The sequence below is a fragment of the Mauremys mutica genome, chromosome 16 (assembly GCF_020497125.1).
Source record: "Mauremys mutica isolate MM-2020 ecotype Southern chromosome 16, ASM2049712v1, whole genome shotgun sequence".
Lineage (NCBI taxonomy): Eukaryota > Metazoa > Chordata > Testudines > Geoemydidae > Mauremys > Mauremys mutica.
The window spans coordinates 32,075,516-32,092,197 of NC_059087.1; the positions used below are offsets into that span (position 1 = coordinate 32,075,516).

The following is a 16,682-nucleotide window of genomic DNA, read 5'->3' on the forward strand; positions in this document are numbered from 1 at the left end:
TTCCAAGGTGAGCAGTGGAGGCAAAAGACATATCTGGCTTCAAGACTAAGCTTGATAAGTTTATGGAGGGGATGGTATGATGGGATAGCCTAATTTTGGCAATTAATTTGGCAATTGATCTATGATTATCAGCAGGTAAGTATTCCCAGTGGTCTGTGATGGGATGTTAGATGGGTTGGGATCTGAGTTACTACAGAGAATTCTTTCCTGGGTGCTGGCTCATGAGTCTTGCCCACATGCTCAGGGTTTAACTGATCACCATATTTGGGGTCGGGAAGGAATTTTCCTCCAGGGCAGATTGGCAGAGGACCTGGCAGGTTTTTCGCCTTCCTCTGCAGCATGGGGCACGGGTCACTTGCTGGAGGATTCTCTGCAGCTTTAGGTCTTCAAACCACAATTTGAGGACTTCAATAACTCAGACATAGGTTAGGGGTTTGTTACAGGAGTGGGTGGGTGAGATTCTGTGGCCTGCATTGTGCAGGAGGTCAAACTAGATGATCATAATGGTCCCTTCTGACCTTAAAGTCTATGAGGAGGACTGAGGCCCATCTCCCTTTAAGGGGCCACCACCTTGTGACTCATACATTCCAAGGGGGGAGGGATAGCTCAGTGGTTTGAGCATTGACCTGCTAAACCCAGGGTTGTGAGTTCAATTCTCAAGGGGGCCACTTAGGAGTCTGGGGCAAAAATTGGTCCTGCTAGTGAACGCAGGGGGCTGGACTCAATGACCTTTTGAGGTCCCTTCCAGTTCTAGGAGATTGGTATATCTCCACTTATTACCTTATTTTTTTTATTACCAATTTGTGTAAGACTTCATATCCTAAATTAGATGTTGGTACTCTGAATGAGATAACAACCTTCCCACCTCACTAAAGAAAAATACTTCTGTGTACGAGACAGGACCTCTTACAAAAGTACCTGCTTGTAGCATGTTATGTTGGATGCAGTATTCTCAAATGGAATGAATTCCCAGAGCCTGATTCAACAGCTGCTACATGCAAGCAACTTCTATTGAAGGAAGTGCAAGTTGTTCCCATGCAGCAGCTGAAGAAGTGGCCTCCCAGCGAATGCAATATTTGTGCCAATTCTTGGACTTTTGTAAGGGGCAACTGTGTGAAGAAGATGGAATCCAGTTAAAAATACCCAAACCCAGTCATCGGCTTTTATCTTAATCTTGGTTTTTTGTTTACAATTCAATAGACTGTCTGTCAATCTGATGCTTGTGAAATCTCAGTAAGTAGTACAATGCTTCTAGATCACTTGCTGCACCTATGCTTTGACCAGTAAAAGATTGCGTTGATGATGCTCACCTTGCAACAAAGCAGAGAAGGGCGGTATGCATGAGTCCTTTCACTGGATAAATTCATAGATCAGCATAGGAATAGGAACATGGGGTTTTAAGTGGAAAAAGAAAAGGCCCAGCAGACCACATATAAACTGATGAAACTATGACTGTCAAAAGTGTTGACTTATATTCATGCAAGGGATCATTAGTAAATTCAACAATGGCACTTTGAGTGCACATCAAAACTTGAATTCCCAGGCTCATATCTCTTGATTTAATTTTTTTCAGGAAAGGCTGAAACTATTACTCCTGAGGGCATTCTGTGCCAAAAAATTAAAAATCCTGCTGCAAAAAAATAAAAATTCTGCACATATTTTAAAATTCTGCAAATTTTATTTGTCAAATAAATGTGGAGGCTCCAGCCTGGTATTGGGGAGCACAGGCCACTGGCTGCACAGAGGTGGGAGATCACTGTGCAGCTCCTCCTCCCTCCTCCCCCGAGGACACGGACTCAGTGGTGAGGACCTAACCCAAGGACCACGCCTACCCCAGAAACATCCCAGCACCCTGCCTCTCCATGCCAGGTGCACCAGGTATGGGCAGGCAGGCTCAGCAAGGCAGGATCCAAGTGTGGAGAGACTTTAGTTTGGGGGATCCACGTGTGGGTTGAGAAGGCTCTGTATGGGGCAATCTGAGTGTGGAGGGGAACTGGATGCACAGGGGCTTGCTGGGGGATTTTGTGTGCAGTGGTAATGGGACTTTGTAGGGAGGTCTAGGTTAATGAGGTTGGGGCTCAGTGGGGGGGCATGGGAGGTCCAGATGCTGGAGGAGTGGGGCTCTGGGGTGAGGATCCAGGTGCAACTGATTGGGGCTCGGTGGGTTGGGGATCCAGCTGTGGGTGGCTCATCAGTGTTGTCCAGGTGCAAAGGGAGTGGGGCTCATTGTGGGGGTTCTGGGTGTGGGGGAGTGAGGCTCAGTGGGAGGGTCTGGGTATGAGGGGATCTGGATGCACAGGGGTTGGGCAGATGGGGGAGCAGCTACCTGTTCAGGGATCCCACACCCTGCAGCTGAGGTGCAATGGGCATAGGAAGCGGGGTAGTGTGAGGGAGGGAGTTTGCAGAGCTTCCTGCAGCTGGGGGAGAAATCTGGGGGTGGGTCTGACCTGGCCCTGGATGCTGTGCAGAGGAAGGGGAAGTCCCGTCCTCCCCAGTCCACATTACCAGCTGAGCCCAGCACTGGATAGGAACCACCAGCCTGGTCTTCCCCAGTCCTGCCTCCTGCCCCACAGTGATTTACCTCTCTGACGGTTGCCCTGGGCACCCGAAACATACTGTTGAGGAAAGTCACATGACCGCTCTTGTGGCTTCCCTGTCAGAAAGTAGTAGGACAAGAAGTAATGGGCTTAATCTGCAGCAAGGGAGATTTAGGTTAGAGATTAAGAACTTTCTAACTGTAAGGATAGTTAAACACTGGAATATGCTTCCCAGGGAGCTTGTAGAATTCCCATGCCTGGAGGTTTTTAAGCACAGGTTTGGTGAACATCTATCCGATTTAGGCTTACTAGGTCCTGCCCTGGCACAGGGGGCTGGACTTAATGGCGTATCAAGGTCCCTTTCAGTCCTACATTTCAATGATACATTTCAAAGTAATACTGGCTGAGTGGGAATTATTTTGAAGTTTTAATTATTACATGAATATCAGTTGGGTCAGTTGGTGTTTTCAGATTTTCTCCATCGTATTTATGTATTACTATTCTTTTTCCCTAGACATAATGTTGCCATTAAGCCACAGTCAGCTTCAGGAATTCAGAAATTCTGGAGAAACTTTATTTAATTTTGATAATGTTTTCCAGAGTTCTAAAGTGTTGCTAATGTTTGAAGGGAGATAATGAACTATAGCAGAGACAGTAGAGAAACTAAGATACTGCGAGAGCATGATGCTGCAATACCCTCTATACTGTGACATTGTTGGACTTTGATAGCAATGCATGGCTGTTTTTTAAAAAGTTGCTTCTCTGCTGCTATATTTAGATAGACACTATTGTATGTTGTACTGCCTGCAAATATAACTTACGGCTCTTTGAAGAGTAGATTAACTGCACTGAGTGAGTCTGATTTGCAGTGTGCTTCAGCATGAAAAAAAAGAGCTTGATGGAAACGAAAGGTCATCTGTGAGAGAGAATGGGAGAGTAAGGAAAGATAATTTGGCAGGCAAGAGTTTTATAGGGCAAGTAATAAAGGATGGGAAGAAGGGCTGAAGAGGAAATGAAGGTGGACAAAGACTAGAGGATGGATTGTACGGAAAGAGAAGGAAATGAAATTGATATGAAGGGTTGCCTGGAAGAAAGGATGACAGATTGCTTAGAAAGAAATGTGGAAGGCTGAGTTACTAAATAAGACTTGTCAAAAGGGAAGAGACTTGTTGCTGGAGAAAAGGTGGATTGGAAGGGAGTAGAACAGATGGATGATTTTGAAAGAAAGGCAAGAAATATTGTAGAGTTGGTCTTGGAGACTGAGGAAGGAGGAGTAATAATGAGCGGTCAGGGTCTGGAGGGCAGGAAGTGGAGACATGAAGCAATGTAAGGGGCATAGGGCATTCAGTGAGGAAGGGTTGTCTGTGTAAGATTAGGTTTGGAAGGAGAGTGGTGAAGGAAGGGATGAACAGGTACAGAGATGGGGAAATCACCTGGATTGTAAAGGGGAAATCACCTGGATTGTAAACACTCTTTTGGAACCTAGATTGTAATCTTGTATTTGTTTGTAAAACGCCATGCAGATTCATGGTGTTTTACAAATAATTCTATCTGGTCAAAAAGGGAGGACTTAGAAAAACTGCTCCAATTTAGAATGAAACAGGGTTCTTCTTCGAGTGATTGCTCATATCCATTCCAGTTAGATGTGCGCGCGCCGCGTGCACGTTCGTCGGAAGACTTTTACCCTAGCAACACTCAGTGGGTCGGCTGGGCGCCCCCTGGAGTGGCGCCACCGTGGCCCCGGATATATACCCCAGCCGACCCACCCACTCCTCAGTTCCTTCTTACTGCCTGTGTCGGTCGTTGGAACAGTGGAGTGCGGCTTAGCTGACCTCCACCTCCCTAGCATTCTCGTAGTTCTCGTTCTGTTTGTGTATATAGTTGTAGATATAGTTGAAATTTAGATAAGTGTAGTTAATGGTTAATTGTTAAGTAAGTACTTGGTAGACTTAGTCGGGTTCGGGGCTTAGCTCCTTCCCACACCGGGACCGGAGCACATGCCCGGCTCCCCAGGATTCAAGCCGTGCTCGGCTTGCCACAGGCCGATGCCCACAGGGGATCCGCACGACTCCTGTCTGAAGTGCCTCGGCGAGTCGCACTTAACAGCTAAGTGCCCAATTTGCAAGTCTTTTAAGCCACGCACTAAGAAGGAGCGGGACTTTAGGCTTAAACAGCTCCTTATGGAGGCGGCTCTCACCCCTCCGTCCTCGGCACCGAGCGCGGCCCCATCGGACTCCAGGAGCGCCTCATCAGCACCGGGTCGACTGGTACGCCTAAACCCTCTCGGCACCAGACATCGCCGGCACCAAAACCAGGCCTGAGGCGCTCGCTCTCCCCGAGAGCAAAAAAGGCTAAGACCCCTGCCGCTCCGGCACCGCCCGACGTGCGGCACGAGGGCACGGCTCGGATGCTCCGCCCGGCGCCCGCTCCCGCCGCGGCACCTGCTGAGCCGGCGCCGTCGACTCCGGTCCCCCAAGGGCCGTCGAGTCCAGCACCTGTCTCCCCGGCACCCCCCGTGGTTGAGCTGGTCATACCATCCACGCCGGAGGTATGCGAAGTGGCTAAAGACCTGATCGAGCTGACGGACCCGGCACCGCCGGTGCAGGCGATTCATAGAATCATAGAATTCAAGATCAGAAGGGACCATTATGATCATCTAGTCTGACCTCCTGCAAGATGCAGGCCACATAAGCCGATCTACCCACTCCTTTAGCAAGCGACCCCTGCCCCATTCTTCGGAGGAAGGCGAAAAACCTCCAGGGCCACTGCCAATCTGCCCTGGAGGAAAATTCCTTCCCGACCCCAAATATGGCGGTCAGCTAAACCCCGAGCATGCGGGCAAGACTCTCCAGCCATACCCTCTGGAAAAAGGTTAAGAATATCATATCATTGACCCATTGTACTATTTACCAGTGTGGCACTTAATTGACCTATTGACTAAGCCCGTTATCCTATTATACCATCTCCTCCATAAACTTATCTAGCTTAATCTTAAAGTCATGGAGGTCCTTCGCCCCTACTGTTTCCCTCGGTAGGCTGTTCCAGTATTGCACTCCCCTGATGGTTAGAAACCTTCGTCTAATTTCAAGCCTAAATTTCCTGACTGACAATTTATATCCGTTTGTCCTCGTGTCTACATTAGCACTGAGCTGAAATAATTCCTCTCCTTCCCTGGTATTTATCCCTCTGATATATTTAAAGAGTGCAGTCATATCTCCCCTTATCCTTCTTTTGGTTAAGGAAAACAAACCGAGCTCCTCAAGTCTCCTTTCATACGACAGGCCTTCCATTCCTCGGATCATTCTAGTGGCCCTTCTTTGTACCCGTTCCAGTTTTAATTCATCCTTCTTAAACATGGGAGACCAAAACTGCACACAATACTCCAAATGAGGTCTCACCAACGCCTTATATAACGGGACTAGCACTTCCTTATCCCTACTAGAAATACCTCGCCTAATGCAACCCAAGACCGCATTAGCTTTTTTAACGGCCACATCACATTGCCTACTCATAGTCATCCTATGATCAACCAGGACTCCCAGGTCCTTCTCCTCCTCCGTTACTTCCAACTGGTGCGTCCCTAGCTTATAACTAAAATTCTTGTTAGTCATCCCTAAATGCATAACCTTACACTTCTCACTATTGAATTTCATCCTGTTACTAATACTCCAGTTTACAAGGTCATCCAAATCTCCCTGGAGGATATCCCGATCCTTCTCCGAATTGGCAATACCTCCCAACTTGGTGTCATCCGCAAACTTTATCAGCCCACTCCTACTCTTGGTTCCCAGGTCAGCAATAAATAGATTGAATAAAATAGGACCCAAAACCGAACCTTGAGGAACTCCACTGGTAACCCCCCTCCAACCCGACAGTTCCCCTTTCAGTACTACCCTCTGCAGTCTCCCCTTTAACCAGCTCCTTATCCACCTCTGGATTTTCATTTCGATCCCCATCTTTTCCAATTTAACCAATAATTCCTCATGCGGTACCGTATCAAACGCCTTACTGAAATCCAGATATATTAGATCCATCGCATTTCCCTTGTCTAAAAAATCTGTTACTTTCTCAAAGAAGGAGATCAGATTGGTTTGGCACGATCTACCTTTCGTAAATCCATGCTGTAATCTATCCCAGTTGCCATCGGCCTCCTGCTCCGTAACCACTCTCTCTTTTAAAATTTTTTCCATTACTTTGCATACTACAGATGTTAAACTAACAGGCCTGTAGTTACCCGGGTCACTTTTTTTCCCCTTCTTGAATATAGGAACTACATTAGCTAATCTCCAGTCAAACGGTACAATCCCCGAATTTAGAGATTTATTAAAAATCATCGCTAACGGGCTAGCAATATCACTCGCCAATTCCCTTAATATTCTAGGATGAAGATTATCCGGGCCCCCCGATTTACTTCCGTTAAGCTGTTCAAGTTTGGCCTCCACCTCAGATACCGTAATGTCTACCCCCATATCTTCATTCCCATCGGTCCCTCTATCACTATTCCTTAGCCCTTCATTAGCCTCATTAAAGACCAAGGCAAAATATTCATTCAGATATTGTGCCATTCCAAGATTCAATCAATCGGGAAGCCGGCCCTTGTTCGTCCAGCTTCGATCAACGCACCTGACCGGCACCGCTCTCGATTGCGGTCCCGCAAGTGTTCCAGATCCCGGCACCGCTCTCGATCTGCGCGCTGCTCACAGTCCCGGCACCGCTCCACCACACGGCACCGGTCCGACTCGCAGCACCGCTCTGCATCCCGGTCGCCGTCCTGCTACTCACGGCGCCGATCACCGTCTAGGCACCGCTCCCCTAGGAGCCGCTCACGGCGCCGCTATTCCAGGTCCCAGTCGACCTCCCGGCACCGAGCCGGTCGCAGGTCCCGGTCTTGATCTCAGCACCGAAGTTCTTCGCGGCACTGGTCTACTGTGTGTAAAAGCACCAGATCGGTGGGGACGTCGGCCCAAGGTCTCTCGGTTCCTCCATGGCCTTCCAGGCATCCGTCGGTTTCGTCCCAAGCGGGAAGTTACTACTCTCAGGACCAGGATGCGGATGTGCCAGAGGGCCTGTTTCAGGAAACCCACCCCCAAGCGCAGGGTGATCAGCAGTGGCCCTTTTGGCCCAAGGTGCCCCTTTGGTTCCCTCACGTGCTGCCTCTTCAGAGCACCGGGCCCCAGAGGCCACAGTTAGTCGTCCTCCACCAGTTGGCACAGATGACCAGTTGGCTTCAGCGCCCACCTCACCGGTGCACCTCGAGCAGGAACCTTGGCAGGACCACGAGCAGGTGCACGATACCCTTGCCCCTGGCGTCTCGTCTTCCTCCTCGCCAGATGAGGCTGTGGCAGGCGCGTCGTCCTTGAGCCCGCCTCCTATAGACCTTACGGCGCACCAGGACCTCCTCAGGAGAATCGCCCTGAATATAAATCTGCAAGTGGAGGAGGTCCCAGAGGTCGAGGATCCTGTCATCAGCATCCTTACAGCTGACGCACCCACCAAAGTGGCTCTGCCCTTTTATTAAAACTATTCAGGCCAAGGCAGACACATTGTGGCAATCGCCGGCCTCCATTCCGCCGACGGCGAAGGGAGTTGAGCGTAAATATATGGTACCATCCCGGGGGTACGAGTACCTGTATATGCATCCTCCTCCTCCTTCCCTGGTGGTTCAGTCCGTCAATGAAAAGGAGCGCCATGGACAGCAGGCCCCGGCTCCAAAATCCAAAGAAGCCAGAAGGATGGACCTTCTGGGCTGCAAGGTGTATTCGGCGGGTGCCTTGCAGCTAAGAGTAGCGAATCAGCACGCTCTGCTGAGTCGTTACGATTATAACACCTGGGCGGAGATGAGCAAATTCCGGGAGTTGCTTCCCCCAGACTCCCGCCAGGAGTTCAAGGCCTTCCTCGAGGAAGGGAAAAAGGTGGCCAGGACCTCCCTGCAGGCCTCCCTAGACGCGGCGGACTCCGCAGCCAGAACCTTGGCGTCCGGTATCACCATGAGGCGCATCTCCTGGCTGCAGGCTTCCAGCCTTCCGCCTGAGCTTCAATATACCATTCAGGACTTGCCTTTCGAGGGCAAGGGCTTATTCTCGGAGAAGACTGACACCAGACTCCAGAATTTGAAGGACAATAGGGTCACTATGCGTAACCTGGGCATGCATACCCCCGTGACCCAGCGGCGCACTTACCGCCCCCAGCCCTTCCGTCTGTACTCTGTCCCTAGACAGGCGCTATTCAGGTCCTCAAACCAGTCAAAACCGCGGCTTCTCCAAACCGCAGCCAGGCCCGAAGTCGTCCTTTTGAAGGCACGCCCGAGGACAGCATGCCACTTTCCATTCGGGATCCTTCACCTCCCTTCTCCAACCGCCTCTCTTATTTCTTCCTGGCGTGGTCCCACCTGACTTCGGACATCTGGGTCCTGTGCACAGTGAAGCAAGGATACCACCTCCAATTTGCTTCAACCCCGCCTTATCACCCTCCCTCCCAGTCCCTTTTCAGGGACCCCTCTCATGAGCAAATCCTCTTGCAAGAGGTCCAAACGCTCCTCACAGTCGGAGCGATAGAGGAGGTGCCAAGGGAGGAATGGGGCAAAGGGTTTTACTCCCGTTACTTCCTGATCCCCAAGTCGAAAGGGGGTCTCAGGCCTATCCTAGACCTACGCGGCCTCAATAAATTCCTGATAAAGTTAAAATTCCGGATGGTCTCCCTGGGGACCATTATCCCGTCCTTGGATCCCGGAGACTGGTATGCTGCCCTCGACATGAAGGACGCTTACTTTCATATAGCCATATTTCCTCCGCACAGGAGATACCTCCGCTTTGTAACAGACCATCGGCATTTCCAATTTGCGGTCCTTCCCTTCGGCCTCTCCACGGCGCCTCGAGTATTTACGAAATGTATGGCGGTGATCGCCGCCCACCTCCGTCGCCAAGGGCTCCACGTCTACCCATACCTGGACGACTGGCTCATCAAAGGGGCCTCCCAGGAGCAAGTGAGGGTACATATACGAGTGGCAAAGGACCTGTTTGCACGTCTCGGCCTAATGCTCAATGTGGACAAGTCCACCCTGGTCCCCACTCAAAGGCTGGACTTTATAGGAGCTACCTTGGATTCCACTCTGGCCAAAGCCTGTCTCCCTCAGCCGAGGTTCCTCGCAATGTCCGCGATCATCCGCAGTCTGCAGGCCTTTCCCACGACCTCGGTCTGCACTTGCCTCGGTCTCCTAGGCCTCATGGCGGCTTGTACATACGTCACCAAATTCGCCAGGCTCCGCCTCCGCCGGCTTCAAACATGGCTCCATTCGGTGTACCGTCCGGGCAGGGACGTCATGGACACGTTAGTCACTATCCCGCCGAGTACACTGCGCTCCCTCGACTGGTGGCTGAACCCCTCCGTGGTGTGTGCGGGGTTACCGTTCCACCCACCGCAGCCCACCCTGTCTCTGACAGACGCGTCATCCCTCGGCTGGGGGGCCCATCTCGGTCGCCTGCGCACCCAAGGCCTGTGTTCATCAGAGGAGCTCTCCATCCCCATAAATGTCCAAGAGCTCAGAGCAGTTCGCCTGGCATGCCACGCATTCTGCAAGCTTCTGTCCGGCCGTTGTGTCTCCGTGTTTACGGACAACACGACGGCCATGTATTACATAAACAAGCAGGGAGGGTCTCGATCTTCCCCTCTTTGCCTCGAAGCCACCAATTTATGGGAGTTTTGCATAGCTCATGCGATAGACCTGGTGGCATCCTTACTCCCGGGAGTTCGGAACACTCTCGCAGATCGGCTGAGCAGATCCTTCCTGAGTCACGAGTGGTCCATAAGACCGGACATTATCCATGCAACCTTCCGCAAGTGGGGCTTTCCCCACGTGGACCTATTCGCCTCTCGCGCGAACAGGAAGTGCCAAGTGTTCTGCTCGTTCCGGGGTCACTCACCAGGCTCGATCTCGGACGCATTCCTCATTCCGTGGAAGCACTAGCTGCTTTATGCATTCCCTCCGTTCCCGCTGGTGCACAAGGTTTTTTGAAACTACGGCAGGACAGGGTATGTCTAATCCTGATTGCCCCAGCGTGGCCCAGGCAACCCTGGTACACCATGCTTCTCAGCCTCTCCGTAGCCACACCGATCACTCTCCCCCTCTGCCCGGGCCTTATAACTCAGGAGCAGAGCAGTCTCCGACACCCGGACCTTCCGGCGCTCCGTCTCACGGCGTGGCTCCTGCGTGGCTAGACACATCGGAAGCCCCTGTGCAGCATGTTCTGCTCAGTAGTAGGAAACCTTCCACTCGGTCCACTTATTCGGCCAAATGGAAGCGTTTCTCAGCCTGGTGTGTATCGCAGGCTCTTACTCCTTCAGGGGCCCCCATTCCAGTCATTCTGGACTACATCTGGCAGCTTAAGCAGCAGGGCCTTGCCGTATCCTCCCTGAAAGTTCACTTGGCGGCCATATCTGCTTTCCATCCTGGAGAGGCTGGTCACTCTGTGTTCTCTCACCCGGTGGTCGCTAGGTTTAGGAAGGGGCTGGAACGCCTCTACCCTCAAGTTCGTCGTCCTTCCCCCACCTGGGACCTCAACCTCATGTTAAACAAGCTTATGGGTCCCCCCTTCGAGCCGCTGGCAACCTGCTCTCTGCTGTACCTATCATGGAAGACAGTTTTTCTGGTGGCCATTACTTCGGCCAGGCGGGTCTCCGAACTTAGAGCACTCACTGTAGACCCCCCTTACACTGTCTTTCATAAGGACAAAGTTCAGTTGCGGCCACATCCCGCTTTTCTCCCTAAAGTGGTTTCGGCCTTTCATACGAATCAGGACATCTTCCTCCCAGTTTTCTTTCCTAAACCTCATTCCTCCCCGCGGGAGCAGCGGTTACACTCCTTAGATGTCCGCAGGGCACTTGCATTTTATATTGACCGTACAAGGCCCTTCCGTAAATCCCCCCCCAGCTTTTCGTGGCAGTGGCGGACCGTATGAAAGGCCTCCCCGTCTCAGCACAGAGGATCTCCTCTTGGCTAATGGCATGCATACGCACATGCTATGACTTGGCCCATGTCGCCACGGGCCACCTCACTGCCCATTCTACCAGGGCTCAGGCTTCCTCAGCCGCATTCCTGGCACACGTACCGATCCAGGAGATATGCCGTGCGGCGACCTGGTCATCGGTCCACACGTTTGCTGCGCACTATGCTCTAGTCCAGCAATCTAGAGACGACGCGGCCTTCGGCTCGGCGGTTTTGCGTTCCGCCATGTCTTTCTCTGACCCCACCGCCTAGGTAAGGCTTGGGAATCACCTAACTGGAATGGATATGAGCAATCACTCGAAGAAGAAAAGACGGTTACTCACCGTTGTAACTGTTGTTCTTCGAGATGTGTTGCTCATATCCATTCCAAACCCACCCTCCTTCCCCACTGTCGGAGTAGCCGGCAAGAAGGAACTGAGGAGTGGGTGGGTCGGCTGGGGTATATATCCGGGGCCATGGTGGCGCCACTCCAGGGGGCACCCAGCCGACCCACTGAGCATTGCTAGGGTAAAAGTCTTCCGACGAACGTGCACGCGGCACGCACACACCTAATTGGAATGGATATGAGCAACACATCTCGAAGAACAACAGTTACAAAGGTGAGTAACCGTCTTTTTTTCTCATCAAATATCCCCATCTCTTCATTTATTATATGTAAACTTCATGATAATCCTTCTGACTTGCATGCTAAAGTCAATGGGAGAATGATTGGCAGAGATTTATTATTTTAAAAGCAACCATGGCAGCAACATAAAACATTTGTCTAACATTTGTCTAACATAGCATTATAGTCCCCCTAACTATGTTATCTGAGTGACTCAGTCTTTTATGTATTTATCCTTACACCATCCATAGTGTAGAGAAATGCTATTCTCCCCATTTTACTGGTGGGGAGCTGAATCACTGAGACTAAATGACTTTCCCAGGGTCACACAGGAAGCCTGTGGCAGGGCAGGGAGTCTCCTGAGCCCCAGACTAGCACCCATGCCTTCACATATACTCCCTATCCTTTAGTTTTCACCATGATATAACATGTGGTCTCAGCTAGTGTCATGTGGTCTTATATGGTTTCTCAGCTGAGAAAGAATGGAGTAAGGAACTGTCTCATATACAGCAATACACTGCATCAGAACTATTGATTTAGTTATATTTATAGCTCTCTTTCTCCACAAAGCCCTCTAATAAGTGGCTATAGGACATGCTGAGAAACTGCAGTGTCAGTGCGTTTTGGAATAAGATCATTTAATCTTTTTAATTACAGGTTCCATTACAGCTTATAGAAAGTGTTGAATGCCGAGATATATTTCAACTTCATTTGACTTGCAAAGACTGCAAAATTATCAGGTATGTACAAACTACTTTGCAGGTGGAAGGGTTGCTTCATCCAGGAAAGTATGAAATCTAAGCAAGATAACCTTGCGCTTCCTCATATTATGGATGGCTGCAGCATTTTAGGAGAAATGTCCCTGAGGGCCCCCCCCCTCTTTTGTGCAAAAGATTCCTTCTGTTCTTGCTGTGTACTGTAGCTGAACATTTTAGGAAGGAGGATGGTGGTTATTGGGTCTGCACTCTTATAGTACAATACATTTTTTAGAAATCTTTACTATGGTGGAAATTGATCAGCCAAATAGCTTTGGTCGTAGAGATGTTCTAGCCCTATGGAGCAATACCTTTTTAAAGATTATTTTGAAATTAATTTCAGTTTCATGTGGTTTTCCCCAGTGTAACAATGGTCTCAGCAAGATACAAACTAGACACAAATCAATAAATCATACAGCTTCTTAGACAAAAACATTAGATCCTAAACTGGCTATCTGGGACTTGAGACTGCCGCACATTTGTGCTGCTGTGCAAGAATGAGGGAAGGAGTAAGGACTGCTCCCCTTGTGTAGGCCATGTGAGAGTTAGTCACTCCAGCTCTTGTGGAGATATGGTGGAAAACTGGGAAGAGAGGGTATAGGGATGAGGCAGATCCATGGCCCCACACACACACACACTCTCTCTCTCTCTCTCGCTATATCATTGAAAAAGAGGCAATAAATTACTCTCACTGCCAGTGTAGCCAGGGAGCCCCAGAGACTTTGTGCTTCTCTGAGGTCTATTTCCCAGGCTTCAATAGGATAAATTAATATTGGCTTCTAAGCAATGAAAAGGAACATATGAATGTTAATTAATGAAAAGGAACATATATTTCAATTACACATTTGCTAGCAGTACTTTTTGTACAGTGGAATAGCACCAGCCCCCCATATGTTGAACTCAGAAAATGTAACACGCCAACTGCTTCCTGGGCCATAGCATTGTGATGAGGACTGTTTTGATTCTGTAGGTCATAGTTGGTTGTTCAGCTTGAGTTATATATATAACTTTCTCTTTAACTTGTAGCCCTTAACATATAGTTTGCATGTTTTAATCCTAAGAGTAAATTTTATTTATGTACTCTGGGGCCACCTGTTTATAACTGTAAACTCCTTAATACATTTGTACAAATTTGGGCAAACCCTTACTTCATCATGCTTGTTCTGAGTCTTATTCCACAGTGGACAGGTACCAATTTGGAAATGCTAAGCTACTGTTGTAATTATGGAATATTATTTTGCAAACTAGTGGCTCTTAATAATAATAATAGTAATAGTGGCTCTTGGGGTCAAGATACTCTAATTAGTCTTCCATTGCTGTTTCTTTCTTGCTGAAATGTGAAAACTAAGCTCAAATGAAAGAAGCATTGTTTATACTTGCGCTCTGGTAAAATATTAGTAAGAGAAGAAACAGTTTAGCATTTGAGGGAGGAGGAGGGGGAGAGAGGTGTAGGACTACAGACACAGTGACTTGTCCACCTTGGTTTGAAGTAAGTGCATTGTTCAAATGGAATACAGTATTTACTCTGTATCTGATCAGACAATGTGTTTTTGTTTGTAGGGATACACATTAATATATTGCAATTTATGTTATATATTTCTGTTTTGACTCCCTTTTGAGGCCCTGATTCAGCAAGATACTCAAAGTAAGGAATGTGTTTAAAGTATGTGAGTAGGCTCATTGAAGTTAATGGGACTACTCATGAGTTTAGACATGTGCATAAGTACCTTAATGAATCAGGGCCCGAGCAACTAGGACAAGATAATATTGGTTTATTTAATAATTCCAAAATTATGCTCTTTAGACATCGGGCCCTACCAAATTCACAGCCATGAAAAACACGTCACGGACCGTGAAATCTGGTCTTTTGTGTGCTTTTACCCGATACAAGGGGTCTGCAGCCTTTCAGAAGTGGTGTGCCGAGTCGTCATTTATTCACTCTAATTTAAGGTTTTGCATGCCAGTAATACATTTTAATGTTTTTAGAAGGTCTCTTTCTATAAGTCTATAATATATAACTAAACTATTGTTGTATGTAAATTAAAAATGGTTTTTAAAATGTTTAAGAAACTTCATTTAAAATTAAATTAAAATGCAGAGCCCCCTGGATCGGTGGCCAGGAGCTGGGCAGTGTGAGTGCCACTGAAAATCAGCTTGCATGTCGCCTTTGGCACACATGCCGTAGGTTGCCTACCCCGCCCTATACTATACAGATTTCATGGTGGGAGACCAGCACTTCTCAAATTGGGGGTCCTGACCCAAAAGGGAGTTGCAGGGGGTTCGCAAGGTTATTTTAGGGGGGTTGCGGTATTGCCACCCTTACTTCTGCACTGCCTTCTGGGCTGGGAAGCCAGAGATCGGGAGCTGTTGGCTGGGCGCCCAGCTCTGAAGGCAGTGCTCCGCCAGCAGCGGTGCAGAAGTAAGGGTGGCAATGCCATACTATGCTTACTTCTGCGCCACTGCTGGCAGCGGTTCTGCCTTCAGAACTTGGCTCCCGGCCAGCAGCCATTGCTCTCCAGCTGCCCAGCTCTGAAGGCAGTGCCACTAGCAACAGCAGCGCAGAAGTAAGGGTAGCAGTACCACAACCCCCTCTACCTTGAAGCACCCCCCCCCCACACACACACAACTCCTTTTTGGGTCAGGACCCCTACAATTACAACACTGTGAAATTTCAGATTTAAATAGCTGAAATCATGAAATTTGCTATTTTTAAATCCTATGACCATGAAATTGACCAAAATGGACCATGAATTTGGTAGGGCTCTATTTATACATATGGTTTAATTTGACTTCATGTTTGATATATCTTTCAGTGTGATGTTAGCAAGAATCACAGACCATTTTCTTTACAATGATGATTAATTTTTCCCTGGTTATTGTCCCTGTGGAAAATCAGAGAGACAAAGCATAGGCAAATACAAAAGAAATACGGTTATGGGGGAAGGACAACTCCCTGGGATAATTACATTACTATCTGAATAATTATTTTTACTATCCATTACAGTTTACACAACAGCATCTGAAATAGAAAAAACAGTTTATTCTCATCTCTGGTTTTCACAGAGGTTAATCACTCATCACATTTTATGACCTGATATCTCTGCATGAAAATTAATAAATGTATGTTTGGTTCTGGGACAGGTGTCAGTTCTCTACCTTTGAGCAATGTCAAGAGTGGCTTAAGCGACTGAACAATGCCATTCGCCCTCCTTCGAAGATAGAGGACCTTTTTTCGTTTGCATACCATGCTTGGTGTATGGAGGTGTATGCCAGTGAAAAAGAACAGCATGGAGATTTGTGCCGGCCAGGTATGCCGAAACACTTTGCCTATCCCAAGAGACACTTTGGCCTTTAGCTGCCTGTCTGCTGCCCCTTTATCTTGTGATTCCTGGAATGCAGAATTCGTGAGCTTGCAAAAAAGTGTATTGACAAAGTGTGAATTCTGTGCTAATGTTACCCTTTACTTGAATACCCAGTTTTAAACAACTTCACATGAATTGTCTAACTGAAGTACTGTATTGATTTTGTGCTCTTATAACGTGACCCTTCACCAGTCCAACATTGGTATTATCATGTGTCAGACTTCCGTGTGTGCAAACTCTTAACATTTGTGCTCACCAAGGTTTTAAAGATCTGGGGGGGGGCTGTGTATGAGTTAACCAAGCAGAGCTGCTATATGGGAGTTGTGAAGGATCCTTTTGCCCCTTGAGATCCAGGTTTGAATCCTCACTCGTGTCCCAATTAGAATTGAGTTTAATTTTGTTCTGGTTCCCATTTGTACTCAC

At 48.5% G+C, this 16,682-nt stretch overlaps 1 protein-coding gene across 7 annotated transcripts in view; it reads left to right on the top strand.

The window, feature by feature from the left end:
* The window catches only part of MTMR3 (myotubularin related protein 3), a 220,682-nt gene that overhangs the window by 127,683 nt on the left and 76,317 nt on the right, over positions 1-16,682 (top strand). For all 7 annotated transcript variants that reach the window (XM_044989668.1, XM_044989663.1, XM_044989669.1 and 4 more), the window contains 2 exons: positions 12,800-12,882; positions 16,039-16,205. In XM_044989668.1, coding sequence (XP_044845603.1) covers positions 12,800-12,882; positions 16,039-16,205 — 250 coding nt within the window. The remainder of the gene's footprint in view (positions 1-12,799; positions 12,883-16,038; positions 16,206-16,682) is intronic.